At 44.8% G+C, this 22,068-nt stretch overlaps 1 protein-coding gene across 4 annotated transcripts in view; it reads left to right on the forward strand.

Moving 5' to 3' along the window:
• Positions 1-22,068, forward strand: part of SMOC1 (SPARC related modular calcium binding 1) — a 429,565-nt gene that overhangs the window by 325,718 nt on the left and 81,779 nt on the right. For all 4 annotated transcript variants that reach the window (XM_077262377.1, XM_077262370.1, XM_077262364.1 and 1 more), the window contains exon 10: positions 20,036-20,141. In XM_077262377.1, the coding sequence (XP_077118492.1) occupies positions 20,036-20,141 (106 nt within the window). The remainder of the gene's footprint in view (positions 1-20,035; positions 20,142-22,068) is intronic.

The raw sequence follows: 22,068 nt of genomic DNA on the forward strand, positions 1-22,068 counted from the left end.
AGACCCGGTCCGTGGCCCTGTCCGTCAGTGGGGGACGTCCGGTGTAATAGGTGGTAGTAATGGTAGCGATGGAGCGGTGCGGTTGTGGGGTGTAAGTCGCGGTAAATAACGAGGACACCAGGTTGCAGTCTCTTTACCTCTTTACTGGAGATCTCTGAGTCCTCAGTCCAGAACACGGTTCACCAGGCTACGCAAGTCCGGCCGGTCCAATGGCACCTCCAGAGTTCTCCTCTCAGGTGGAAATCTGTGCCTTCCTTCTAGCGCTATGTGTTGTAGTCCTTCCCTGCTGTGCTCACGGAAAGTAACCCCACAACGGTTGTGTCTGTTTCTTAAGTTCCCTCACAACTCGATTTGATGTTCCTCTGTAATCCACCCCTTCCCTGTATTCAGGTTGGAATGGCACCCGTTTGTCAGGTAGGCCTGGAGTTCTTCCGGGACCCTAGAGTCGCCCCTCTCCCGCAATTGCCCCCCAAGACTTCATAGGTGATATGTGGTAGACAGCCCGCCTGAGACCGACTGTCCTGCCGCTGTTTGGAGTATGGCTTGAAGCTGTATTCTAATCCACTCCCTCGGCGTTCCGGCCACCGGTATTGCGCCTCAGCAGGGTGCTGCCTCTTTCAACAAAACCCCTGCTGGTATTCTCCTTCTGCTTGATCTCGTTTCTCACTCAGCACAATCTATCTCGCTTCTAGTCCTTTCTTGAGTCCCGCCGCTTCCAGGAGCCTGCGCGGACCCGTTACGTTCTTTCAATGCCAAGCCTCTGCCAGGATCCCACCCCTGGCAGAGACCCTACAGTCTCTCCCTTCACAACACCCCCTGCCACAGGGTGTTGCGCCGTTCAATCCCGTCAGCATTCTGTCTAACTTCCTGCCTGACCCCCAGTTTACCCACTATGGTGGGGAGTGGCCTAATGAATAGCACCCTTAGCTCCCCCCGGAGGCCCAGCTGTGAAACATATTGGTGTCTGTGATACCTGATTGGAGGAACTCCTTCGGTGCCATCGAACGTACCATGGCTCCCCTTAGCGGCGAAGCCACAGCACTGCAACGACCAGGACTCTGGGGCGCTGCAGGAACAACACCATGTTATAGAGCTGGACTGAACGAATCTAGGGAATGATGAGGATGCACCCCATGACTCCTGTATTAGAGGCGGAGGTTGCCATGATGGCTTTAGATGGAGAAGCGAGGGATTCTGTTGTGCTACACCCCCCTCGAGAACGGGACACTTTTGATAAGGTATTGCAGATACTGGAAGAAACACACGGAGACTGTTGTGAATTCTGCTCTTGGGCTCACTCCGGTGGTTGTAAGTGGTAGCGCTGCTGTCTCTGAATCGCAGCATTTATCAGGTGTGTTCACTTTTTGCAATTTTGACTGGGCTATTTAGTCTTGCTTCACCCTTTAGTGAGTGCCAGTTGTCCATTGTTCCTGGAGGATTCACATCCCTGCCTGGTCTCTTCTGCTTTGCAGTTCATTTCAACAAAGATAAGTTCTGGCCTTGATTTTTGCTGTCCACATGCTGTTGCCTTATTGTTCAGTTCTTTTCCATGTTTTTGTCTTGTCCAGCTTGGTCTGTATAAGGATTTGTTTAGCCAAGCTGGTATCTCTGGAGATGCAGATATACCCTCCATATCTTTAGTTAGCTGTGGAGATTTTGTATTTTCTGTGGTGGATATTTTCTAGTGTTTTAATACTGACCGCATAGTACTCTGTCCTATCCTTTCTATTTAGCTAGATGTGGCCTCCTTTGCTAAATTCTCATTTCAGTCTGTGTATGTTTTTTCCCTCTCCTCTCACAGTCAATATTTGTGGGGGGCTGTCTATGCTTTGGGGATTTTCTCTGAGGCAAGATAGTTTTCCCTTTTCTATCTCTAGGGGTAATTAGTCCTCCGGCTGTGTCGAGATGTCTAGGGAGCGCTAGGTACATTCCACGGCTACTTCTAGTTGCGGTGTTAAGTTCAGGGTCTGCGGTCAGTACAGGTACCACCTTCTCCAGAGTACGTTTCATGCTGCTCTTAAACAGAAAACACCGTGTGCACTGCTATTTATGGTGCGGAGACTAGGTACCCAAATCCTTTCATAGATTGAAGAAAAAAGTCTCGCACTCAACTTCAGTATCTTTGCAGATTTATTAGGTGCTGATGTAGCACTAGAAACGTTTCAGCCTTAATTCGGCTTTCGTCAGTCACTACAACATTTAGAATGATAACAAAAAAAGGGTGTATATATAAACAACCAAATTGATAAAACATACAAAATAAATAATAAATAATAAATAAAGTATATACAATATAGGAGAGCCATTTTAGCACGACGATAGCATAGTTCATAACAGAGTATTACAGAGTATAACAAAATGCAATATTCTCGCCCAACATGGTGATAAGTTGTAAAGAAAACATATCATAGGAGGAACACGTACCGTGCTGTGTCTTACGAAATATATGGCCAAATATATGGTCAGAATGCTGATGGTGCGTGTTGCCTAGAAGGCATAATAGAAAGGGGAATGGTTCACAGATATGTAGATGGTGAGGATGTGACTCACAGTGCAATAAGAAAGAAAAAGGTACTTACACTAGAAAGTCGCGTTATGGGAATAAATAGTGGTAAATTGAACAGGATGCTGAGGAAGCTGGAGATGGATGACAATATAAGGGGACAGAATACGGGTATATATACACAGTAACACTAGTAGTGCGTTATATATAAGAAACCTCCCTCTGTGTATGGTTACCTCAGACGGTCTGGTCCGGATGGAGGGTACAGTTTCCCAAGGGCGACCAAATGTGGGGTCCGTAGGCTATAAATGATCAGATATAAAGGAACTAAGTATCGCATATGTTTGAATATGTGGTAGCCTATCTCCAAATGTGGAGAAGTGCTGTCATACCTGGAGGGGAGCCGCTGTGGAATGAGTATGATCCTCGCAGACGCGGTGTCCACCGCTTGTCTGGGATCATAGGGAAAGCGGCGTGCTTTGAGCTCTGAGTGTGCGTCAAACCGGAAGTGACGTAATACTGCAGCGGCCGGACCGGAAGTCCATAGCCCTGTATGTTAAAAGGAGTGTTTGCGTTCCAAGGTGCTGGCGATGTAGCGTTCCACAGTGTCAGCAGCGTTATATCTAGCAAAAGAGCTAAATATAGCCTCTATAGCCAGTAATAGGGTCTAATTCCCTGTGTGTGAGCATATGGACGTAATATCCATATTAGGACGGCTGCTAAGTGTGATGGTACTGGGTGGGCGGACCTACAGGGAGGGGGTGGAGATGATAGTTGGAATGTACTGAACACTATGTGGCTGAATGAGTGTAACAAAGAGGAACACGGAGGGGGAGGTTAGAGAGTATACGCATGGCCTGTTAGATGTAGATAATGTGGGAGAGAACAGGGGCACAATTAGGAAAAAAGATAAGAAAAATAGCGCTTGTATAGCGTTACGGTATTAAGTGCCATACGAGCAGGCATCTCGTACATGAAGGTAATGATGTGTGTGTCTAACATACCACAAGGCGTGATACGTGGATCGTAGTGATACACGATGGTGCATTAGAGTGAATGTGGTGACATACACAACTCGAGTGCCAATCAAGCGGATAACTCTCAGGGTGGTCCGTGGTGCATAGTGGCACAGAAAGTAGTGATTGATCCAGTGAAGGTTCGTGCTGTGGCAGACATCATTAGTATAGACGATTCTACAAAATGAAAGAGAATATGTTAGTTCAACATGTCATATCACATATATAACAAAGAATACATAATCTACTGTAAGATTGTCGATAGAATTCACAATGCCTTTAAATAAATGCAGATAGCTCGTATTCCCTGTTCAGTCCCTTTGGGGATAGTGTGTCTAAGGAATGAATCCAATATGCCTCGCGTTTTTTGAGCATAAGTACTCTATTGCCCCCCCTACGTTGTATAGGGACATGTTCAAGGACCTGAAATTTCAACTGTGAAATACTATGTCCTGATGTATGGAAGTGGTAAGGTAATGGTAGTAAGAGATTATTGCAGCGTATTGTGGATTTGTGCTTTGACACTCGATCTCTAATGGGTTGTGTCGTTTCGCCTACATATAATAACCCACACGGGCATTTGATTACGTAGATTACGTAGGCTGAGCTGCATGTGAAGTACCCCCGAATTTTGAACTCCTTGCCGGAGTATGGATGTCTGACAACATTCCCTTTTAATACATTATTGCATTGGATACAGTTTAGGCAGGGGAAGGTGCCCTCCCTGGGGGTACCCAAAAACATCTGTCTCGTAATGGTCCTGGTACCGATATCCGCTTTAACTAGGTTATCTCTCAGACTAGGAGCCCTTTTAAAGCAAGGCAGAAATGGTTGTTGGAACTCCTTCACCTTGGGAAAGGCGTTGGAGAGAATGGACCAGTTGCTTCTTATTGCCCTATGGAGTTTGTACATATAGGGATGGAACGAGTGTACGAAGGGGATACAAGAGGAGGTATCCCTCCTTGGTCTACTTGTGGTAGTTCTAGAGATTTCTAGTAGTGATGTGGGATAGCCCCTGGCCCTGAATTTCTTTGTCATTTCTTGTGTGCGTAATTCTCTGGTGTCGTTGTTAGAGACTATGCGTTCTACTCTCTGGTACTGTGCTTTGGGTATGGATTTCTTGGTTGATGGAGGATGGAGGCTCTGGAAGTGTAGAAGACTATTTCGGTCTGTACTCTTTGAATATAAATCTGTACTAAGAAGACCGCTTGTGTCTTTGATTACCAGAGTATCCAAAAAGTTCATTTGCCACATGTGGTAATTCATGGTGAATGTAATACCTGGCCAGGAGGTGTTTAGGAATGACAGAAAAGCATGGAGGGTCTCTTCAGAGCCCCGCCAAATACAGAAGACGTCATCTATGTACCTCTTCCAAACGATGACATTATCCCTAAAAAGGGGGTTTGGGTAGATGTTACTTTCCTCAAAATGGACCATGTACGCATTTGCGTACGGAGGTGCAGCGTGCGATCCCATCGCGGTCCCGCGTCTTTGTAAATAAAATGTATCCTCAAAAAGGAAGAAATTGCAAGTAAGTATCGTTCTTAGGAGGTCAATGCATAACGATGTCTGGTCTGTGTCCCTGTTGGTACTTTCCAATAAGTGACGGACCGAGAGGATACCCTCTTCGTGAGGGATTGAAGTGTATAAGTCCCTCACATCGAGGGTCACCAAAAGGGTGTCTACCGGAATGGTGTTGGTTTCTCTAATCAGCTGTAAGAAGGAGCCCGTATCCAATAAAAAGGATTTTGACTCCTGTATAAGAGGAGTGAGTATCCGTTCAACATACCTTGCCAAGGGAGACAATATCGAATCCGTGGAGGCCACTATGGGTCTCCCAGGTGGATTATCCAGGTTTTTATGAACCTTAGGCAGTGTGTAGAAAACAGGTGTAATCGGGTTAGGGTTCATCAGGAAATTACACGTTTTTTGATCTAACACTCCTAGTTCTGTGTATTTGTGGAGAATAGTGCTGATGGTGTGACGAATCTCATGTGTGGGATCCCTCTCCAGTGTTTGGTAGATGGAGTTGTCACTTAATTGTCGCATTATCTCTGCTAGGTACTTAACCTTGTCCATGATCACTAATGCCCCTCCCTTGTCTGCTGGTTTCATTATAATATACCTCTAGTGCTACATCAGCACCTAATAGATCATGCTGCTCTTAGGCCACCAGATCATAACAGGAGACCCCACAGACATAGGGGAGTTACGCATGCCATTATTTTGCCGGGTGCAAAAAGAGGGTGAGACGGTGACCCAGTACATGAGCGCGCTACAGGAGATCCACACTGCCATTACTAGAAAAGACGGCATGAGCATATGGTCTACTAACATAGTACTGCGAGATCAGTTGATGACAGGCTTGTGAGACATACTGCTTAAATAAATCTTACACGAGCGCTTGCGGGTAAATCCATGCATGGCCTTTTCTGAAGTAGGGAGCGAAGTGCGCACACGCGAGCAGGAGCAGGGGGTGGCAGTCCCAGCGGGGAGGTATCTGTGACAATGGCCACTGAACTGAGATGGGTGGAAGAGTTGCGGAAAGAAATCCAGGGAATACGAGAAGAATTGGCTGATTCCAAGAAGAAACCAGCCGCATCCAACTCGCCTGGGGGTAGAACTGGTCCTGAACCTCACCGCAAAGTGACAACGTCTCGCAGAGAAGAACTCCCTTCATGCTATAACTGTGATGAGCTTGGACATTTGGCTCAGGGTTGTATACAACGAAGCCGACCCCTGCAGTGCCTCCATTAAACTAGGAGGCTCTGAGACCGGGGGATGCCGCCCGGAGCCTGAACAGTCAAGAAGGAGAATCAGAAGTCCCACAAGTCTAGTTTCCATGTGCCCTCTCGTCTGGGCCGTAATGGATGGTCGGGCCGTCCGATGTTTTGTTGACACCAGCTCACAGGTGACCACAATGCCTGAAACGTACTTCTGACTACATTTTAATGAAGCGATGCAGCCTGAATGGGGCCCGGTGATAAAGTTGACGGCTGCTAATCACCTACCCATCCTGGTCGCAGGGGTGGTCTGGATGCAAATCACCGTCTGTGGTAAAGACCTGAGCCAGAAGGGAGTGGTGCTGACTGCCGGAGATGCAGGTAACGGACCTGCTGTCACTCTAGGGATGAACATATTGAAGGAATTCGGAAGTCTTCTCAATGAGTCCCCAGATGTGTTCCTAAAACAGTGGAGACCTGACACTCCCCAAAGGAGAGTGTTCCAGCAGCTAATCCGTATGGCCCAAGCACAAGAAACCTCTATTGACAGGAAGATGTTGGGGAAAGTGATTGTCCCAGCCGCAGCCAACTTGGTTCTACTGCCAGGGCAGACCATGCTTAATCTACCCATCCAAGCTTGTACCCCTCTGGAAGGAGTTGAGATCCAGATAGAGCCAGCTTGTATGGAGCAGCGCTGGGTGGCTCGGATGGCAAAGTTTCGATATCACCTACAAGAGAGGAGCTGAGTGTGCAGGGAAAGATGCGGGCTCAGCACATGAGGTTAGCGACATAGCAAATTAGAAGAACTATACTACATTTCTAATTGGAGGTATTTGCTAATATTATTATTAATATTATTATTACACCTGTATACTAGGATAGAAACTTGTCTTCTGGCGTTTTCTACTTGGAAGACGCTCTTTACCTTACAATACAAGTCTCAAAAAGAAGCCTGGAATCTTTTTGAGAGCACTAGTATGCAAAAAATGGATGTCTGAATGAGGCCTTACCATATGGATCCGTAGCAATCTACTGTGGACCTTATTTGAAATCCATATTACATGGTGCCCAGGTTTATGAATATTTAGAAGCTGAAATTCAACTGTCTGCACTTTCTTTTTTTTAGATGTTGCTTTGATTTTCACAGTTGGTTGTTTTTATAAAACTTTAGTGAAGTTAGCACCATTAAGTTGAGTTTGTGTAAGAACCATGCAGGAGGCTAAAATAAAATAGGTGGGGACACAGCTGTAATTTATAGCATTACTCTCTGCTGCACACAGGCCAAGAGAAATTAGACAGAGATTTGGCCTTTTCCCCATTTAGTAGTGAGAATAAAATAAATAGAACCTGTAACATTTATATCAATAGGATAAATTGAGCTGTTACATTATCTGCATAGTTACTGCCAGTAACATATATAATTGATTTCACAGCCTTTTTCAATCTTATACATTTTCTTTTTCAGTTTGTCTTGGCAAGTCTGGCAGTTTTTAACCTCAAACACCTGGAGTCCACGAGTCATTTTGTAAACTCCGCACTGGAGAAAAACGTTACAGTAAAAGCTCATTTGGAATAAGAGCGTGTCCATACTCAATTATACATTTTAAGGCTCCGCTAAAGGATAATCCACTGTTCACCTGGGTGATTTGTATTGCTTAAAGCAGACTTTTTAGATCAGGGTTGGGAGTTAATAATCTGCATGAACCTTACATACTAAAAAGGGGTAAAACTAGGGGGAACTACTAATGTAGAAGTGGTATAAATAACAGATTGTAAGGAGGTCAGTCCTTACTAGGGATTATTGATTCTGAGTCGATTTTCTGTGGTTGGGATAGGACAAACACCCAGATGTAGACAACTGGATTTGTGATGAGCGAGTGTGCTCGGGTAAGGCATTATCTGTGCTACCCCAGTGTCTTCAGCGTGCTCAAAAAAATGTTCAAGTCCCTGCAGTTGCATGTGGAGCACCCCCAGTAGGGCAAAGGGGTACTCGGCACCGGGTCCTTCGGTTCTCGAGGGGGATGTCACAATGGCTGACCCGGTCCGTGGCCCTAGGGACGTCCGTTGTAAATGGGGGAAAGATCTTTAAAGAGGGGAAATGTTCGTGACGCCACCTGTGGTATTCAGTCAGGGTGACCGACGCTGCTTAGGGGTCCGCTGGGGTGATGTGATGGCAGCTAGATGGTATACCTTCCCACAGGTGAAGTGTATCCCTAGGGCTTCCCAGAGTGTAGATGGTGGATGGTGTGAGGCGCAGTGAAGAATGAGGACACAAGGTTGCAGTCTCTTTACCTTTACTGAAGGCTTCAGCGTCCACAGTCCAGAGCACCAGACCACAGGGTAGGCAGAGTCCGGCCGCTCTAAAGGCAAATCCAGAGTCCCCCTTATCCAGGTGGAATTCAATAGCCTTCCTCTAGCGCCTAAGTGTTGTAGTCCCTTCCTGCTGAGCTTCTCGGTAAGGTCCTCACAACTGATGTTGGTGTTCTAGATGTTATGTCTCTTTCTCTCTGTCCCCCTGATGGATAGGATAGGACAAACCCATATGACTGATGGCCTGAGGCTTTTTACACTATCACTATATTACTCTATCACGCCCCGGCCCCCACAGTTGCCACTGTGCCTCCTGGGTATAAGGTCAGGCAACTAATATGGAACTAGCTATCCTGCCGGTCTCTGGAGCCAGGCCTGGAGACGATGACTCCCTCGGTGTTCCGGCTACCGGATCCTGTGCCTCAGAAAGGAGGCAGCCTATTACAGGGCAGAACTCCTTCTGGTTTCCTCTCCTTTTGCTATGACTTCGTTTCTCACTCTCTGCAACGCAAATCCCTTCAATGTCTCTTTCCTAGGATGCTGCTGCACGTGGGGCAGGCGCAGCTCCGTGGCCTTCTGTCTAGGTCTCTGACAGGATCCCACCCCTGTCAGGGACCCACTACCTGAGCGGAGCCCAGATAGCAGCTCACTGGGTGAAGCCCAGCTCACTTCTGCCTAACTTCCTGTCCAGACTACCAGTTTTACCTAATTGTGAGGAGTGCCCTAATAGATAGGGGCATGGCTCCCCCTGGCGGCCTGGAGTATGAAGTGTGTTGTGTGGTTTGTGATACCTGGTAAAGAGATCTCCTTTATTGCCTTCAGACCTAATATCACTCCCCCTGGTGGAAGAATGACAGTACTGCAACGACCAGGACCCAGGGGCGCTGCACATGTCCCGGGGCTGTTCAACAACAGCAACACATGCAGGGATTGCCTTTTTGTTAGCAATCCCTGCATGTGTTGTGGCTGTCAAACAGTGGCGAGATATGCAGATGGTGGGGACTTGAATACATTTTTCGAGCACACCGGAGACACTCTGTTAGCACACGAGCATGCTCAGATAACATCTTATCAGCTTCACATACTCCTATGAGGCTGTTGAGTTTAGGTTTGAAACCCGCAATCCAATCCATACATTGCGGCCATCCGTCTGAATTTGACCCAAGGGTGAGTTTGCATGATGTGTCTGTGGTTTTCTAAAATGGAAGCAAAACCACAGTGTTTTTCCCCACAATGTTGGAAAGGAAACGCAATAAAAAGACACTGAGTACACAACATGTAAACTCATCCACACATTGAGATGTCCAACTGTGGTTAGTAGGCAGAACCCACTGGCAAATTCTCTCATAGGGCTTACTGTATTGACCTGGCAATCCACCACTTGTCAAAATCTTGCTCCAATGCACTTACCAGCTGTTCTCAAGTGTCCAACACATAGTTGTCTGTCAATAGCAAGAATAATAGCACTTGGCTTTTTTTTCCTCCTCTCAGCTCTCAATGCTCTATCCTCCTGGCCACTGCTTTGTACACACGCTGGACACCAATGCAACCTTCAGTATATTCCATACTTTTCACATGGCCATTGCACTTCACTTTGCTGTCGGTGTAATCAAGGGTGTCTGACAGATATCTACAGAGCTTTGTTGAACTGAATATGCTCAATCAAATCCCCCCCCCCCAAAAAAAAAATACTTTTAAAAACTCTTCCTATTCATTTGCAAAGGGAAATCCAGTTGGGTAATGAATTAATTTTATGAGGGGTTTTTTCACCAGAAGTGGTTTTGAAAAAAGTGTGGTGGAAAACACCTCTTTAAATCATCTAAAAAAAATCAGAGCATTTCCTGAAGTTTTTTCTGCTTGAACGCCTCAAAAACCTCTAGCCTTACACAGGGGCGTAGCTAGAGCTTTTGCCACCCGGGGCTGTTCCCGAGTTTGGCGCCCCCCCCCCCCCACCCAGAATGTATGCGATTTTCACACTTAGTCATGTACCGACGAGCTCCTCTCCCTTAAGCTCCCAATGTTAAGTGAAAAACTGAGAGAAGCAGAAGAGAAGCTCGTTGTTACAGGACCACGAGTATGAAAATCGCATATGAGTGACGTGTCCATGTGTCGACGACTGGAACCTGCGGAGCTGAATCCTGACATCGCAGCTTCTGAATTCTCACAACTCATGCACTGCACACTTTTAGGATTCTCCCTGGCCGGTGGACGGTCATGTCAGCACAAGCATGTGATTTGTATACTTCTGACCACATTCCGACTAGACGTGCCCAGCCTCGCTCAGTTCATTATCATAGAGTGAGGCCACACATGTCTAGTCAGCATGTGACCGCATGTATGTAAATCGCCAGCACGAGAGAATCCTGACAGTGTGCAGGGCACACTGTGAGAAGTCAGAAGTCTGCAGTCACAAAGAATGACTGCAGACTCATTACAAACCTGGACATCCCCTTTAATGCTCCTAACATAAATAAAAACATGAGAGTTAGTTAGTATCACAAATAACATTTACATCCAGGTACCTTATAGATGACGTCGCCTCTGGAGTTGTTCTCCTTCATTTCTTCATATTGTCCAGACCCCATGATGAGTTTTCTGATCCACAGCCGTCTCTGCAGACTTCCATCTTCTCCGTTCTTTTGCAGAAAATCTCCACATGACGCCCTTAAAGATACAAGTGTCATTATAATGCTCCTGAATAAAAAATTGCCCCTCACTATATTGTCTGCATAAAATATGACCCCCACACTGTCCGTCTTATGGTACTTGCTCTTCACACTGACCTCTCCTTTCTATACCGGACCCCTCTTCACACTGACCTCTCACACTGTGTCCCCCCTATAGGGCCCAGTATTTATACTGTACTCTCTCATCACACTCCCCCTCCTTTGTATACTATCCCCTCCTGGCTGTGCCCTTACACTGTCCCCCATGCTACGCATGCACACATCCCAACACCCTCACTCCCCGTACTCTGTCCACATACGTTTTTCACATCGCTACTCATACTGTATCCGCATACATCCCCCCGTTTGACCCCAAGCTGTCTGCACCCATGCCCCATACTGTTTCCTCATATATGCCCCCCCATCTCCCCCTTTGCTCTTCATTTTGTGTCCTCAGATCTCCCCCACACATTAAATCCCCCATCTCCACTCACATTAAATCTCCCCCCACAATAAATCCCCTCATCTCCACTCATATTAAATATCCCCAATCCAATAATATATCCCACTATCCCCACTCACATTAAATCCCCCCCACTCACAGTAAATCCCCCCCACAATATATGCCCCCCATCCCCACTCACATTAAATCCCCCCCACAATATATGCCCCCATCCCCACTCACAGTAAATCCCCCCCACAATATATGCCCCCCATCCCCGCACATTAAATCCCCCCCACAATATATCCCCCCCATCCCCACACATTAAATCCCCCCCACAATATATCCCCCCCATCCCCGCACATTAAATCCCCCCCACAATATATGCCCCCCATCCCCTCACATTAAATCCCCCCCACAATATATGCCCCCCATCCCCTCACATTAAATCCCCCCCCACAATATATGCCCCCCATCCCCTCACATTAAATCCCCCCCACAATATATGCCCCCCATCCCCTCACATTAAATCCCCCCCACAATATATGCCCCCCATCCCCACTCACAGTAAATCCCCCCCACAATATATGCCCCCAATCCCCACTCACAGTAAATCCCCCCCACAATATATGCCCCCCATCCCCTCACATTAAATCCCCCCCCACAATATATGCCCCCCATCCCCTCACATTAAATCCCCCCCACAATATATGCCCCCCATCCCCTCACATTAAATCCCCCCCACAATATATGCCCCCCATCCCCACTCACAGTAAATCCCCCCCCTGCACTTTCGGTGTCTTCAGCTCCACTGGAGCACTTACCACCGCTCTGCATCTCCTGCTCTGCCGCGCAGGTGAGTGACGTCAGCAGCGTGATCACATGACCTGATCACGCTGCTGGCGTCGCTCTGACCCGGCAGTCAGCGCTTCAATTGTACTCGCATCTCAGATACGAGTACAATTGAACATTGGGAGCCGGCGCGCCGCAGCTTCTCTGTGCCGGCTGTCAGCTTGACAGTCGGCACAGAGAACAGCTGACTCCCAGTGCGGGGGGTGACAGAATGCAGCCGCCGGGGGAGATACTGCGGACCGCCGCTTTAGGCGGCCCGACTGCGCCCCCCTGCCGGCTGCTCCCCCCTAGATACGCCACTGACTCACCGCCGCATTGTGCCGCCCCCCGCATTGTGCCGCCCGGGGCGGCCCGCACCCCCCTTCCTACGCCACTGGCCTTACATTTCCCCTATACTTAACCCTCTCTTTATGGCATCTGACCAGAGATGTATTTAAACCTCAGTTTTATCCAATATGTCAACTGGGGTCGCTTTAGAGCATTGACCTAAACTCAACCCCATGTGGCATCCTATGCCAATACAACAAATGTGTATAATAACACAATATGCATGCACTGTAAAATACATACTTGTCTTGCACACCAGTTTCCAGGAGATGTTCCATAAGATTAAGGAGATGCATCCATAACTCAATATACAGTTATACAATACATAGCATTACACAGGGTACATAACTAAATACATCGGCCCAGCTGTGACACATAGCAAAAGTTCAAGGATACAAATGGTGGATTTATAAGTTGACATTTTCATTCCACTATTACCGACATTTAATGACAACATGCTGCTGAAAGGCCGAATTAATATGATCTTCTGTTTAAAGGGGATAAAAGGAGAAAGAAAATGAGACATTATCTGTCACAATTGTTGGCGTGAATCCCGAAGCCAGTGGCTCCTTCCCTGTCCCTGTCCCTAACGCTAGGGGCACGCTAGCTATCCCTGTTCCCTTGGTTACTTCTAATGATGAAGAAGATGACTGGGTCACGTGCCTTGCGGAGGTCCGAATCCGCAGTCAGTCAGTTCACTTTCCCCACACAAGGAAGAGGGGAGTAACAGTGCATGGCTATACACCAACTAGGCTAACAAGGTAATACGAACAGGGATAAAGGAAAATATCAATCATGCAAAAATGCATCCACAAACAGATGAAAACACTGGGGAGTGAAAGATGGGAAAAAACGGAGTAGGAGAAGGAGAGGATTTGCATACAACTAAAACCTAGCAACAGTATTGGATAAATCCACCAAGCGCCTTCTCAAACAGCACTCCACCGTCTCCTGAACCATGCAGCAATGACGCTAACTCTGGCAATGCTTAGTTGGCAGAGTCCAGTTTACATAGGAGAGCGGAGTGGCCAACACTAAACAGCTGAAAGCCTAAGGCAGGTAAGCTTCCAGGAGCTCTCAACTGAGTAGATTAACTCTTGCACTGCTAGAAAAAACCTGCACCATTTAATATGAAAGTGAAGTTCTTCAAGTCAGTGCAGGAGTAGGAAAAATCAGACTGCGCGATCGTCTGGCTCCTCTCTGTCACGGCAACCTTATCTCACTGCTATAAAATTGAAAAAGCACAGTCCATTTTGTATGTTCAGTTTTGTTTAGTTTCACAACCAGAAGAATAAGAAGATGGAAATGTTGGTAGCGCAGCACGAAAATTCTAATCTAAAGCCCAGAAACACATAGGATGAAAAAAGTACAAGACCATCAATTTCGTCAGTACCGATAAATCGTCGGTATAGGGGCCTCCCAACTTTCCCCCAACAAATAATGTCAAGTGGAGAGAAGGATCAGCCAGGTATCTGGCAGCGGCTTCCTCCTCTGATGTATGGAAGATTTGGGAGAGCTTTTTGTCAGGTATGACCAACTTTGCTTCCCAGACAGATTACAGGTGATTTGATGGGTGTCATAGCGATGCAACATTATGGGCTTTTCGGTGAGGTCCTGTTTTCATTACTGTTGGGGAGCCAATAAGACCTCAATCAGCAACTGATTGCATACCTGACGAAATGTATTTGCTTGCCAAGATTGGAAGCCCGTTTCAAGTCTTTGCTCAAACAGCTAGCTACCTGATCAAGGTTATATTATAGTGATCCTACGTATTTTTATTGATCGACTTCTGCATCTTTTTTTTTTTAAATCAGTATCCTAACGCACGTAAAAAAGAAAAAATTCAGACACGTAACTTTAAGCAAGGCAAAAACTATTTTTGCAAAAAGTGAATTGTCACTTATGCTTGTCACAAATTGTATTTACAGAGGCTCAATAATGTTAGTAATTTCAGAACCCCAACTTTTTTTGATAAAGGACACAATATGATGAGCTTCAACAATACTTGACTTTCAATCTCTGTACATCTCCAGGATTTAGGGGGTTAAAAAAGTTGTTCTCCCCAATGTAGAGTAGCGCAACCTAAGAAATTCTTCTAGCAAAAGCAATCCCGGATCCATAAGTTACACAGACAGCCGAAATGAAAAGCATCTGTGTTTCCTTTTGCTCTGTTCTCAATCTCTACTCATTGTTGGAGAATCTGACCTTCTTACATGGATTACGAGACTGTTGACATTGCGAGGAGAATGGGGGGGCAAATAAATCATTGTACAATTAGTTTGTCCACTCGGTACAGCTACAGAGACCTAATGAAAGCCAAATGAGAGGTTTAAATGCCTCAAAAATCAATAGATCTGAAATCAAAATATAGAACAATTCACATGGACAACGCAACCATGGAAAGTGGCAATAGATGCCGCCAGGAACCTTACTGACATCCAATTTAGACAACACATCTGCCTGCTTTCTGCTTGTTACCAATTGTGCCAGCAGCAGGGATCCAGCCCTTTTTTTTCTAGGAGACTGGATCACAAGACCACTACGGAAGATCTTTAGTTTGTGTGAAAAAGATCTCTTTGGACAATTGTAAATATGTCTTCAACCTAATTTTTGTTCTTGAAAAATACAAAATTTAATATATATCATAGTAAATCAGAACTTACCGGAGCAGTCAAAGTTTTGTAATAAAGTTTTATCAATTATTATTGATGAAAATATTCAATTCAAAAGGAAGAAACCAATATGGCTGAACTTTTTCAAGGGGGAAAACTTTAGGGGGAGCAGAGTAGCAGTTTGCACTCAGGTCTGAAGGGAGGAGACTGTACCTCTGCCACATAAGAATTTGTTCACACATTGCATTCTTGATTTTGTTTTCCATGTGTATAGAAAACATATAATTATTGAGATTTTTTTCAAACTCATTCACTTTTTTTATTGCTTTTTTTTTACCTGTACTGTGTTTTTTTTTGTTTTTGTTTTTTTTTAAATGCAGCATGTTAGTTGCTTTAGGCCATGTAATCATGAAGAGTAAATGCTGCATGTTTAAGAATGTTGAACAGTTCATGCAGAGTAGAGAGATTTCATGAAAACTCATGTCCACTGTGTTCTTTTTGGTGCAGTTTTTTTCTACAGGCTTTTAAGGATATGGGCCTGTAAGCACTCATTTACAAAATCTGCAGCAAAAACACGACAATCAGAGCAGATTGCTATTGCATACACTAATGAGCAAAAATAGTAACGATGTTTGGAACTTTTGACTTTCAGGCTCCATATCTGGTGATATGGTGATCCACTACAGCTTCGAAGATGAGACTACCATAATTTTATGGACAATCATCTTGGCTATCTCATACATAAATTTGACTTGCAACTATTTTGCATATGATTATTTATGCAGATTCTTCTCATGTCACTGCATTATTACTGTTTTGCTCTGGGTGGTGGAAAAATATTTTTCTTCCTGTATATTACAAATTACAACCTGTTCTCACATTTCCTAATAGCTCAGTGTGTTATTAGATTGATTCCCAAGCGAAAGGTCACTGGTTCGAATTGAGGAGCAGCCATGAAGGTTTCCCAAATAAAGATAAACTGTATCATCCATCTCATTGATAGCAGTCTCTCTGCCAAGAAAATTGCCAAACTGCATCATGTGAGTGCCATGACAGTTGGAAAAATACAAAATGAAGTCTGTCTATCCATTCAAAAGCCAAAAGTTGGAAGTCCAGGCAACTCGGAGTCAACAATTCGGCTCATTACAAGGCCTATCAGTTCTGGTGCAACAAACACAGCAGTGGAGGTGGCTCGTATACTTCATAGTGAGATCAGAGATGTTCATGCAAGCACCGTGTGACACATTACACAAATTTGGACTGGTGGCCCAAAAAAAGGTGAATCCTCGACTTCGATATCGTCATAAGCAGCGTTAGCTCGAGTTTGTACAAAAAGCTGACAGTAGAAGATTGGAAACAGGTGATTTCGAGTGAAGAGATAAAGTCAATAGGCTAGATTCTGATGGATGCAAATGGAAGAAACGGGAAAAAGGGGCTAACTGATTTGAGAAATTGATGGTACTGTCAAGTTCGGTGGAGGAAGCCTGATAATATGGGGTTGTTTCACAGCCAAAGGTGTTGGATAATTGGCCAGGATTGATGTGGTCTCAATGCTGAGACATTTGTGAGTATCCTACAAGACAAGTTACTTTGCACACTCAAGTACTATAGGTATAAAAGGACGACAGTGTTCCAGCAGGACAAACTCAAAGCCTACTTCGAGATTGGCGAAGAAATGGTTCAATGACCATGAAGTACAGGTGCTGGATTGGCCCCCACAGTCCCCAGACCTCAACCCAATCGAACACTTGTGGGTAGAGTTGAAGAAAAAACTGTATGCATACCCAAGTATGCACCAACTTTGAGAACGTGTAGAAGAGACCTGGGATCAGATTTCGGTTGAGATGTGCTTGAATCTGATCAAGAGCAGGAACAGAAGGATTCAGGCAGTGTTGAAAGCCAAAGGTGAATTTGCAAAATAAAAATCTAAATCTTAATTTTTATTAAGAGCAAAACGGTAACAATGCAGTGACGTGGACAAGAATTTGCATAACTAATCATGTGCTAAAAAGTTGAAAGTCAAATTTATGTATGAGATTACCAAGATGATTGTCTATAAAATAATGAGTCTCATTTGAAGCCGTAGTGGATGGTGATATATGGAACCTGAAAGTCAAACGTTCAAAACACTGTTACCCTTTTTGCTCGTCAGTGTATTTTGCTGCGCAAATATTGTAGAAAACTTGGCACTCAGGTAATTGTTGTAAGCAGATCATTTTATTGTGTGCATTCACACTGAACTTCATCAGTCAAGCAAATTGCAGTGTGCACAGGGTTACAAGCGGAAACGAACACTCAGGATCAGCAGCACACACTGCTGCAGTACGTACTGCTGATCCTGAGCGTTCGTTTCTGCCAGTAGCCCTGTGCACAATGCAATCTGTCTGACTGATGAAGGTCATTGTAGGACTGAAACTTCTTTATTTTTGGATTGCCTGCACACAATAAAATGATCTGCTTACAACATTTACCTGAGTGCCAAGTTTTCAACAAGATTTACATGGGATAGGACAGGCTCGGACTGGCCCATAGAGTAACAGGGGAATCCCCCCGGTGGGCCCCTGTGCAGATCTGGGCTCCCAAACCCACTGTATGGGCAGTACTTGGCATAATTCACTTGATTCACTCTGTACAGAAAAAAGCATCTCATCATTCACTAACCAAACTACTCAGTTTGATATTATATAGAGATTTAGGTAAATTTGTGAATGAGGGTCGTGTAATATTTGTATGCAGGTGAAAAGTGGGCCCCCAAAGTCAATGTTACTGGTGGGCCCTTGGCAACCCAGTCCGACACTGGGATAGGATGATACTTGGGCACCATCCATAGGACGGCCTTAATTACCAATTTTTACTGTATTTTGTTGTGGACACCTACAGAAAAAGTGCAACCGAAAAAAGCAGCATTTTTATTAAAGTTTTTCCCCATTGAGATCAAAATGGAGTGCCAGAGGAAAAATAAACCTCACAAGCTCATCAAAAACCATACCAAATCCCACATCTTTTCCATTGCTGTTTTATAGTTTGCATTTTGCATACAAAAAAAAGGCATAAAAAAAGCTGTGAGTGAACATACCCCAAGAAAAGGTAGTTAGGGGTTCAGTAATAGATTTTGTATTGAGACGCAGGAGCTAAAAGGTACACCTCTGATCCTATTGTCACTTTTGCAAAAATGCAACAATATATAAGGTATCACCTTAAAATGGAACTGTAGTTAAATAAAGTTTTTATAAATCAATAGTATAAGCAACCATAAGAAACTTTGTATTATATCTTATCAGAAAAATGTACTTATTTTCCCCACTTATCAGCCTCTTCTTCCTTTCCCCCTGCCTCCTGAACTTGTCATCCACTCTGAAGAAACCGCTCAAATCAGTTTCCGGACTGCCAGCACAATGTGGTGTCAGATTGCACAGCCAGTTATACTCTATGGAAAAGGGAAGATAGAGATGATCAGGGAGAGGAAACAGGCAGAAGAAGACACCGAAAGATAGTGCACTGCTGAGCTTTTTAACAAGTCTATTCCGTCACACCAGAGCCTGAGTCACATCCAGACAGTCCTAGACTGCTGTATAGTTTGTCTATGCTGCTGTTGCTGCTTCTCTCTGTATGCTAAAAAAGAAATAAAGAGCAGGAATCTCTGTATCCTGATGTGTGTTTGGGAGCGATCATAGCCTCATCACAACTGTCCCAGTCTTTAATGAAGAGGCCACTGCTGCAGGCTGTCCACAGAGTGCATGTGTCTGCTTCAGCCAATAGCGGAGGTCAACGATAATGTCATTGTACACACTGAGCCCAATGATTGGCTGGAGCTTCCATGTGCACTGCAAACACTATAGCCTGCCAACAAACACTGGGGCAGTGGCAGACAAGAAGCACAGAACATGGAGAGGGTAATTAATGACACAGTATTATTTTATAGAAAAGCAAACTTTTGTTTAAATTAAAGTTTATCCCAGACAACCCCTTTAATGAAAAAATCCTTTTTTCCTCAGCAAGTCAAAGACAGTATCGAATGGAATTGTTAGGAAAACCCAACAGAGGGAGATCCCTCAAAGACAGAAAAAACCTAAATCTGACACCAGGTTTTTGCTATTTAATCTAAGAGCAGTATGAAGTATTGGCAGAGACCCTGATTTCAGCGATTTATAACTTACTGGGCTCTTTGCTGCAGTTTTGATAAAATCATTATCATATCTTCTGAAGATCTATCAGTTCTTTGAATGCTGAGATGTTCATAACCTCGCCCATACCAATGCTCAGTGTGCACAGAAAGCAGCCAATCAGTGGTGTGGGCAGGGTTATACAGAGCAGGAGGACTAGGAGGCACCAGACTACTAGTCCTGTGGTGATCTCCTGCTGATACAACACTGATTATATTGAAACAACATACAGTTTATTAAGTGACACATCGCTAAAATGCTGCTCTCAGCTCCTGCATAATGCTGTTCTCAAGATTGCTTAGCAAAAACCTGCTGACAGATTCCCGTTAACTGTAAAAGAGTTTATCCACCCTAAAATGCCACTGATTTGTCAGTTCAAGTTCATAGTAACTTTTATTTATTTTTTTTTGTTTACCCCTAGGTTGTCCTGATGGGAAGAAGCTGGAATTTATCACAAGCTTACTGGATGCCCTCACCACAGACATGGTGCAAGCAATCAACTCAGCAGCCCCAGCAGCAGCCGGCAGGTCAGTCATTAAGTACAAGCAGGGCCATGAGTTCACAAGTACATACCAACCAAATACCGTAAAAATCCCTAAAATTCTGCAACATAAATTATGCGTAACTAGTACAAGTCAGAAATTTCCATTATTAACATTTTGACATAAGGCCTTATCAGACTCCGGTAGGGCTGTCTGAGTCACGTCACTGCATTGTGGGGGATCCTGCTGCTGGTTTTGAACATGGCTTTGTGGTGATATTTATGGACAGACAGATCAGATATGATTTTGAGGAATTTAGCTTTTATGGCATTTAAGGGAAACTGAGAAGCCGGTAATTTGGGTATGTCTGTAACTTCCCCGTAGGCTGTAACCGAGCAGACCTAATTATCCTGTGTCATTGCTTCTGTTCTTAGGAGCATCCTAGCATAGTTGTTTACCACAAACCTACTGAAAGAGATATCTATAAACTCATCCACTGGAAATAGTGACCTGAAGGCAACAGCGGAGACAACAGGCGGGATCAACAATCTACTTCTACTTTCTTCACTTAACAGGGATATGCAGGAAAGATAATTATCACAGATAAATTGCACAAGAACAATATTCACAGTATCAATAGTAGCAATTATATGCATAAAGATATATTAGTTAGTACATTACAAGAGATCTGTCCTCAACATCAGTTCGGAGTCTACAGTCCAACCTTGGTCTAACCGGGAAAAGGACAATGTAGATAGCTGGAACAGTCTCTAGGACACCCTTACAGGTTTCTGGGCCCTGACAAAGTCTAATAACATTTCTGGGCCGCTTTAGCATCAGCCAGGCTCCGTCTCATCTGCAGCCTCCCTTCTGCCCACACTCAGAACCATGAGTCTGTGCTGAAAGTAACGGCCCTGCTCACTCGTGTCCTCCAATCACCAGCCTAGGTGAGAGTCTGTGGTCGTTTATCTCAGGTGCTTGACCGCCGACGGGCATCTCCTTGATCTGGTAAAGTGGGGGGCTGGCCCTCGAATCTTGACTGGCATCATCTGGGTTCCAGGTCTTGACCGGTGTTGCTCTGGTCTTCGGTACTTGACCTACGTAGTCTGGATCCCAGGCCTCTACTGGAGTCGTCCGAATTTCGCTCACTGGCTGATAACGTCCCGCCTGTCTCGCCCTCCAAACACTTTCCAGTAACTCTGCTGCGGCATCCCTCGGACCTGGTTTGGCTCTGGTAATGGCCTCCCACTGAATCTGGGCACGGATCTTCCTAACAACTCAGGTCTTCTACGGCATCTGACTACTCTTGGACTCTTCTGTGGCGATGGTGGCTGTAAGGCCACCTCGCAGGCATACTACTTGCCCTGTTGCAAGTTCTGGCGCCAACTCCTTCTTTGCAGCTTGGCCAGACCTTTTATCTTTAGTCACTGCAACACAGGGGTCACCTGACCTGGTGTCCTCTTTTTAAAAAACTCTTCCCCCTTGGAAAATGCACTTCCTTCTTGTTTCCTGCTAACACAAGTCTTTCTTTTTTTACTTTCAGTTTCAGTTTGGTCCAGCAGATGGCTGTGTTCGCTTACAGTTACTCAGTCTCTCTTGTCCATCTCTCTACATGTGATAGCATCTATGTACATAAATATTGAGCTATATACAATTATGTTCAACTATTTACATACCATTTGTATATTTTTGCTAAAGATATTGGATTTTGGAAGAGAGATGCCATTCAGTTTACAAAAAAAATACTGAAAAACAGGGGGAAAAAAATCAAAGGGAGGAAAAATGGTGAAAAAAAAAAAGATTGAAAACATTTTCAAAGAAAAAATTGGTATGTTTTGCCATTTTCTGAGACCCATAACCTTATCAATTTTCCATCATTGGAGCTGTTTAAGGGCTTGTTTTTTGTGTGACGAGCTATAGTTTTTAATGTTATTATTTTGGGGTACATTTGGCTTATTGATAATCAGTTTAT

The sequence above is a fragment of the Ranitomeya variabilis genome, chromosome 1 (assembly GCF_051348905.1).
Source record: "Ranitomeya variabilis isolate aRanVar5 chromosome 1, aRanVar5.hap1, whole genome shotgun sequence".
NCBI lineage: Eukaryota > Metazoa > Chordata > Amphibia > Anura > Dendrobatidae > Ranitomeya > Ranitomeya variabilis.